Raw genomic sequence first — 8803 nt, 5'->3', positions numbered from 1 at the left:
AATTGTGTAATGGCCACATGCCTTGTACGCAGATTTATTTCAAACAAGCTATGTTTAAACATGTCTCTATGATCCATGGGTGGGTACAGACAAGTTCTCACAAAAAAATGCTTCTTTTAGTGTTGTTAGGGAACCTGAAATATACACATAGAGATTTGATAAATATGGTGGTTTCCAAGGGCATCTGCTAGATTAATTAACTTCACTGCAGCGAGATCATCTGAAAGGGGTCATCTTTTTCAAAGGACTGAAGTTGGTTAACAGAGCTTACTATGAAGAAGAGTTAGGCAACTGAAAACTTCATTGCTGAGAAAAAGGCTATAGAAGTTGCACAAAGGAATATTCTCCCATGTGACAACCAATATGGCCACTCATTCTTTGAGAGCATGAAAGTCTGTCTTAAGATAACTTTACTGGGAGAACATACCCTACCCACACAGCTGTTGGGATATTGCCCTTCAGACTTCTTTTGTTCCCAAAACTCAACGAGCATTTGAAAGGAACAGGATTTGAATCCCCCAAAGATGCCCAAACTGCCATTTTGATGTGGTAGAAATAAAAAACACAGAATTCTTCGGGGAAATTTTAGAGAGATGGAAACACCTTCATCAAAATGTATAGACTGTGATGAAGTCTGTCGGGAAACAATAGCCTCACATTTTGATATGTGTGTTTTCCTGGATTTTTTTTAAATTTACTCTTGCTTTTGTGAGACTCCAAACCCAAGGCCTTGCAAAGCTGGCGTTGCTGGTATGGTGGTCCCTAGAGCATTCTGAACGCACAGTGCCTCACAGAGTAGCAACACAACCTTGTTATTTGTGTAATCTGGAAAACTAACAAAGTAAACATGCTCACTACTTTCAGTATAGTAATTAGTGACCCTATGTTACTTACTAAATAACAATTTTCTTTGGAATTAAAAAAATCATTTTATTGGGGGTTCGTACAGCTCTTATCATAATCCATCTATCCATCATTGTCTCAAGCACATATATTTCCATCATTGTTTTCAAAGCATTTTCTTTCTACTTGAGCCCTTGGTATTAGCTCCTCATTTTTACCCCTCTCTTCCCCTCCCTTCCTCATGGACCCTTGATAATTTACAAATTATTATTATGTTTTCATGTTTCGCACTGTCCGATGTTTCCCCCTACCCCTTTGTCTGCTGTCCATCCCCCTGGGAGGGGTTATAGTTAGGTCAATGTGATCGGTTGCCCCTTTCTCCCCCCACCTTCCCCTTCCCCTCCTCTCAATATTTGTCCTGAGGAGTTTATCTGTCTTATGTTCCCTGTGTTTCCAGCTCTTATCTGTACCCATGTACCTGCTCTGGTCTAGCCAGATTTGTAAGGTAGAATCAAGGTCATGATAGTGGCAGGGAGGAAGCATTAAAAAAGGACCAAAGGAAAGCTGTGTGCTTCATAGGTGGACATTTTTTTTAAGTTCAGTGAACGGCAAAGGATGAAAACTCCGTGCAATGTGCAAAAGATCAGAGCAATTTTAAGAGCCTGGTTATGGCAGCAGGCAGAATTAAGTGTTTGCACTTGAACTATTGAAACTCTGTATTTTATGTGTCTCCATCAAAAGTTTGAAAAATATTTATGTCAAAGGATTTTTATCAGAATAAATGAGAGAAGGCTCATTCAAAATCTTTTGAATATCAAAGAGGTGTAGGATTGAAAATAATCATATTGATCATCTAATCCTGTTGTTCCCCAAAGCTGAATGAACATTGTAATTTTCTTGGGAACTTTTATAAATTAAACTTCCTGGTTTTAACCCCTAGATTTTCTGAATATTAAATTCTGATGATTAATCAGTATAAGGAATCATCCTAATCCAAGCTAATCATTTTACAGATGAGGAAACTGAAAGTCAGAGAATTGGATGGCTTATCCAAATGGCACATCTTAGTGATAGAAGTGGGTTCAAATTTTTGTCCTTGAAACCCTAGTTCAGTAGGCTTTACATGACATCATTATCACCCGAGCACAGGAATATTCACGAAGGTGAAAGCCAGTGACTCTTATATCTCCTTAAGGACTATTAAAGTTTCATAAAAGTTGAGGAAATAAGTTTGTATAATATAATTCCTTAAAGCGAAAATAGAATATTCGAAGCAATATGTTTGTTGGGTACAGAGATTGAAGGAGTATACACGAGTTTAAGTCTCAGATCTGTCACTAACTAGCTGTGGGAACGTGGGCAAGGAATTAAACTTCTTCTACCTCAAGTTCAAAGTTTAAATAATGATGACTGCTTACAGTACCTTACATTTTGAAAGTAATTGTATATGTTAAAATATGGTTTTAAATGCTAACCTTCTAGGGAGATATAATTATTGCTATTGTTTTGCATCACTCCATTTGGGCCTAGAATTCTGTCACAGGGAATTTGCATCACTATCTCATTGTTGCTGAAAGCTTATGGACTAAACAGAATTATTGGGATCAACTTTATTAGCTTAAGATGTCCAATAATAGAGGAATGCAATGCTGGAAATGTGATTGGGAAAAGTAACTGTAACAATTTTTAGAACTATCATGTCCTTCATGTATTTCTCTTCTACTTTACTCTCTGCAATGGCCAGCATATAGGATTATAGATAAAAATCACAGAGTCCAGATGGTTGAGTGTGAGGAGAAAGTGAACCTGTGGTCAAATACACACTACATTTAGCTATCACATGCTTTGTAAGGCCAATGGTGTAAACAGACTGTCTATTTGCCTCCTATATTCTGAACACAACTGTTTCTCATTCTTATTTCTGAGAATAGAACAAGGAAAAATAACAATAAAAAAGAACACAATTATAGACAAGACAATAAATCACAATGAAAAACTTCCAAGAGACTTTTCAGAGTCTCCTGTGCATATATCTATCTCCTGGCCCCACCGGCCCTCTTCTGGGAGGAGAAAAGCCTCTTGATGGCATCTTTCATGTCCTTATTTCTCAGGCTGTAGATGAGAGGGTTGAGGAACGGAGCAAGGATAACAAAAGTTACAGCAATCACTGTGTCCCAAAACACTGAGTAGGTGGCTGAAAATCGCAAATACATGATAGCCACACTACCAAAAAACAACAGGAACACAACAAGGTGGGCAGCACAGGTGGAAAAGGCCTTGTGGCGGCCCTCTGCCGAGGGCATCCCCAAGATTACTACGATGATCCGAATGTAAGATAGGGCGATGACCAGGAAGGAGGCCAGGATCTCTGCTGCATGAATGGCATCCACAATGATGACTAGTGATGTATCAGTACAGGCCAACTTTAGCACAGGTGTGAAATCACAGAAGATCTGCCGGATCTGGTTGGAGTCACAGAAAGGCAAGGTAGCAATCCACACAATCTCAGGGAGCACAAGAAGGAAGCCACAGAAACAGGACCCCGTTGTCAATTGAATACACAGTTTGGGAGTCATGATGGTTGGGTAACGGAGAGGATTGCAGATAGCTATGTACCTGTCAATGGCCATTGCTGTCAGAACACAGCCTTCTGTGATGCCAAGGGAATGGAAGAAGTACATCTGTAGGAGGCATCCAGTCAGAGAGATGGTCTTCTGATCACTGACCAGGTTGAAGAGCATCTTGGGGATAGTGGTTGTGGTATACCAGATCTCCAGGAAGGAGAGGACACTGATGAAGAAATACATTGGAGTATGAAGTGCCATGTCCAGCTGGACGACAATGAATATCATGAGGTTACCAGTTATGATAAATCCATAGATGAAAAGCAAAGGGATAAAGAACAAGAGACCACCGTCATGTATGTGTGGGAAAATAGAGAAGAAGAACTCAGTCACCCTTGTCTGATTTTCATTGATCATCTGTCCTGTCATCTATGAAGGGAGCGAAGAAGACAAAGAAATTATTGGAGTTAGTATCAAAGTTACCCATTTAAAATTACTTTCCATAATTAGATACTTAGCCTGACCCTTGAATCCTAAATAGGCCCAATTAAAAGTGCATTTGCTATTGAACCTGCAATTTTACCAGCATCTCCAATGGAACCACAAAGCAACACACAAATGGCATGATCTAAAAATGCTCGGTCTTGTATTTTTGAGCCCTCCTCTTTAAAAGTAGTACCTCTTGTCCAGACCATCCTCTACTCTGTCCCTTCAGAAAAAAACAAAGCAATAATACTAATAGAATATAAAGACCACACCAGAAACCTTAATTCTTATGATTTATTCATCTTGTTTTTCCGTGCAATTTCCCTCCTTGACATGTTACCTGAGACTGGATAGAGTATGCATTTTTATCTATTTGACATATTTCTGTTTGTTTGTTAGTACCATATCAGTACCTCATCAGATGGAAAACACACAGATCCCAGGATAATTTACTGCTCTCTCACTCGCTTCCCAACTCGTTCACTAATAGTTGAAATTGATAACGTTTCAGACTAAGAGTCTTGCCAGTCTTTCAACTTCCACTTGATTTATGGCCACTAAATTCTGAAAAGTTATATAATTCCTTCCTCCACATCCCATCCATCTTAACAAGGTAAGTATAAGAGCCAAGGGAAGCAGATTATTCTCAGTTTAAAAACCAAAACCAAAAAAACCAGTCTCTAATGACTATGAGAATCTTGGGGAAGATGCATCACAAACATCAGCTGTTGTCTACTATCTGAAATCAGGCAGGAATTTGTTTGAGGAAAGAAGAAATAACAAATAAAAAGGAACATAACTACTGTGTAGTCATTAAGGAAAACATAGACCAGGGAGAAAAATATGTTAATGTGGCAAAAGGCAGAAAAATCCAATGGAAAGGGCTCATAAAAGTCAACAGGGTGACTACTTTGCTTATTTCAGTTTGGATCATTCTCATTAGTATGGCTGATATCATTATTCATCAAACATATATTCATTCAATTAACACATGTCCTGATTAATCATCTGCTACATGACAATCACTACCATAAATTCATGAGCAATATAAAGGTGAATAAAACTTCATACTATCTCCTTAAAACTAAAAGATCAAAATTTCTTAAGAACATAGATCACTAGCAGTGTCTAAAAAGTTCAGCCTACAAATAAGTACTCCTGGTATAGTGAAAAAAGGTTTTGATTAGATTTTGGTCTTGGGAAAAAGCATTACCCTCCTCTCTACACACTCTTAAACCTCCACAATTCTTTGGACTTAGAACTTTCCTACTAGAAAGAAATGAACTATTATCAGTATCTGTATCTATGAACAGCACTATATTTTACCTCATGTATTGCCTTGAGTTCTGGTGTCATTCTAATTTCTACATGCATGCAATGCTTTGTTAAATACAAGATTTTACCCAGTCTGTGAGGAAATGTTACAAATTCTAATTTCATGCATTTTTATCCAATTAAAAAAAATTTTAAATCATTTTATTAGAGGCTCATACAACTCATCACAATCCATACATATATCAATTGTGGAAAGCGCATTTGTACATTCATTGCCCTCATCATTCTCAAAACATTTCCTCTCCACTTAAGCCCCCAGCATTTGGTCCTCATTTTCCCCTTCCCTCCCCGTTCCCCTCTCCCTCATGAACCCTTGATAATTTACAAATTATTATTTTGTCATATCTTGCCCTGTCCGATGTCTCCCTTCACCCACTTTTCTGTTGTCCATCCCCCAGGGAGGAGGTCACATATAGTTCCTTGTAATCGCTTCCCTCTTTCCAACCCACTCTCCCTCTACCCTCCCAGAATCACCACACACCACTGGTCCTGAAGGGATCATCCGCCCTGGATTCCCTGTGTTGCCAGTTCCTATCTGTACCAGTGTACATCCTCTGGTCTAACCAGACTTGCAAGGTAGAATTCGGATCATGATAGTGGGGGCGGGGAGGAAGCATTTAGGAACTAGAGGAAAGTTGTATTTTTCATCGTTGCTACATCGCACCCTGACTGGCTCGTCTCCTCCCCAACATTTTTAAAGGATATTTTACCTCAGAAACCTAGGACAATAGCTGGTTTCACAAAAGTTAAGAAGGTAAAGCAAGGATTGCACTGGTACCATAAAAGAGGTTTCAATGGGATGATGCTCTCTCACAATATCATGAGAAACTTACCCTTGCCTGAGATAATCTCCACAGCTACCTGCTTCTTTTTCTAGTTTGTAGATGAGGTTATAGATGCCTCTAAATCCACTTGAGGGAATATCTCAAATAGAGAGATGTCTATCTTGGGAGTTTCTTTGTAGGTGATGCAGGAACTCAAGGAAAATAAGACATCTCACTCTCCCCTCTAAGGGACAAATTAAAATAAAAGCATCACATATAAATTGAATGTTCCCTAGGGTCAGATTTCAAAAACTTTCCTCTGGCTAGGTAATCTTCTTTCTCTCTCATAAAGAAGTATAGCCTTGGGCAGTAGCATCCAGAATAGCTGTGGGAGTCAGAAGACTTCAGTCAGAATCATACTTCTCTGAAGTACACACCAATAAAAACTGGTTTTGTCAGCCTTTCACTCATCCTCATCACATTTTCCATTCCTCTGCTGATTTGATACTCTTAATACTGCTACTAATAATATTAATACATATCCATATTAATTGTAAAGAAGACCCAAGAAGGATCAATGTGTTTGAATTATGGTGCTTTGGAGATTGTTGAAAGTAACATGGCTGCCAACAAGCAAACAAAGTACAGATAAACTTCTCCTTAGAGGCAAATATGACGAGACTTCATCTCATGTGCTTTGGAAATATCATCAGAGACCAGTTCCTGCAGAAAAACATCAGTCTTGGTAAAGTGAAGGGCAGAGAAAATAGGAAGGTTTTAGACAAGATGGATTGACACAGTTGCTGCAACAATGGATTCAAACATAAAAACAAGTGTCAGGAGGATGCAGGATTAGGCAGTGTTTCCTTCTGTACACTGTTAGTCAATGGCACCTAACAAGAACAACATATTAAATGTGAAAGAGCTCATTGGCACTGTGATAGATAGATTTGTTGTGCCAACATGGCCAATGAACACATGTGAGATTAGTTGAAGGGTCGAGAGGTAAATGGCTTAGTGAGCCTCACCTCTCTCTCGCGCTCTTTGATCATCGGACGAGTGTGTGGCTGCCTTGTTTGTTCTGTGCCCCCATTTGCAAGCTACACTACTCATGGGACACCTAACCCATGGACTGTGTCGCTGTAACTTGAGGTTCCTTCAAGACCTGCTTTCCCATGCTACCGGAAGTTACATTTCTTGAGCTGAGGACTATTGGACCCTGTCATCTGGCTGACTATTGGTGACCTGCCTTGCTGTTTGCTGCCTGTGGCCGGATAGCCTAAATATCTCCATGGAGGACCACCCCATGGCTCTCAAGACTTGAAGGGCTGCTGGTGTACTAGCTGTCTCACAGAAGTGAGTTGCACTGAACCATTTGTACTGCTTTATAGATTAGTTAACTGTTTCTTATGTTATCTATCTATTTCTATAAATATATCCAAAATTATTAGTGTCCTGATTTTGTTTCTCTAGAGAACGCTGTCTAACATGGGCACAGTTCAGCATTAGCTATTAGATGGTTTTAACACACCAGTCATTCCCTGGAAAAATATGTGACAGTAGATTTCCATAAAAATGTACACCCTTGGAAACTCTCTGGACAGTTGCCCTTCCTAAATGGTTACTGTAAACTGGAATCCCCTCGAAGGCTACATATTTTGTTGCTATATATATAGTCTCATTTGGTTCTCTAGCAAATGTATAGGCTCTAGAAAGGCCACCAGCCACTTCAAAACCAAATGTCAGCTGACCTCAGAAATGGGGACATGGTTTAATCAATTGCATTAAGATCACACACATCCGTTACCACTGAATGGATTCCAACTGTAGTCTGACCCTTTAGGAATGAGTAGAGCTGCCCCACCTTTGTAATCCACATCTTTCTCCCATGGAGCAAAAGGTAAGTTTGAGCCATCATCCTTTTAGCTTGCACCTGTGCATTTAATTATTGTGCTACCATGGATCCTTCATATTAAAATGAGTCAATTTCCCATTCTATTTCTACGCCTTCTAAAAGGCTTACTGTAATTAGCATCATTGAGCCACTTTTTAGAAACGAAACTTTTATTCTTGCATTCATTCAGATCGAGAGCTCTACAAAAGCCTGTATTGTTTCATTTGTTTAGACTTTATCTCTTTAACACTTATTTTCTGCTTTTTTTCTGGAAATACTGCAAGTTTCATTGTGTTCTCTCTGCTGGATTTTCAGTCCCTTTCCCAGAACCTAATTCTCAGTTGGCAATCGGGAAATATAATGTAATTGGACTGAAAGGGATAAGGGTGGATTAGCCACTGAGGAAATGCACCAAGGACATGTCAATTTATTGGTGTATTGACTCATACAACAATAAAATGGTGTGGGTCCACTGAAATTTCAAGCATGGGAAATATAGAGATTAAAGCATATGCGGGACTATAAAATGTTCTTGGAAATTTTCATTATATTTTAATCTCATGTTTACCTGAACTTTTTGAAGACCTCTCAGTAAATAGAATAGTGTGTAGGGAATTAAGAGGTGATTTCAATAATTTAAGATAGCTAGAGGTAATTATAACAAAAATTTTCAATTTTGGAAGAGATGAAAAATGATACAGAATCTTGGGCATAAGGAAACAGGAGAATATCTGTGGATATTTACTAGAATAAATGATACTTGAGATAAATCTTAATAATAAGTAAAACTTCACCAAGTAAGCAAAGTATTCTAAATAGAGTTAAAAACATGATGATGATACAACATATTCGAATAATTGCAAGCATCATATAACAAATACAAAGTACAAAGGAAGAAGAGCAATCACTAGGTAAGA

The 8803-nt window shown here is 38.6% G+C and overlaps 1 protein-coding gene across 1 annotated transcript; it reads right to left on the bottom strand.

Moving 5' to 3' along the window:
* Nucleotides 1-2876: 2876 nt before the first annotated feature.
* On the bottom strand, nucleotides 2877-3836 carry LOC101658742 (olfactory receptor 6K6). The gene has a single exon (XM_004714799.3). The coding sequence runs from the start codon at nucleotides 3834-3836 to the stop codon at nucleotides 2877-2879; it is 960 nt and encodes a 319-aa protein (XP_004714856.3).
* Nucleotides 3837-8803: the final 4967 nt, after the last annotated feature.

Source organism: Echinops telfairi, unplaced genomic scaffold, assembly GCF_000313985.2.
Source record: "Echinops telfairi isolate 266 unplaced genomic scaffold, ASM31398v2 ScPeMD7_7425;HRSCAF=8463, whole genome shotgun sequence".
NCBI classification, from domain to species: domain Eukaryota; kingdom Metazoa; phylum Chordata; class Mammalia; order Afrosoricida; family Tenrecidae; genus Echinops; species Echinops telfairi.
Note: the sequence above shows the minus strand (reverse complement) of the source record. Positions and strands in the feature narration are given on the sequence as shown.

Excerpts from the sequence above, each read along its gene's own strand:
- LOC101658742 (XM_004714799.3), bottom strand. The coding sequence starts at position 3,836 with ATGACAGGACAGATGATCAATGAAAATCAGACAAGGGTGACTGAGTTC.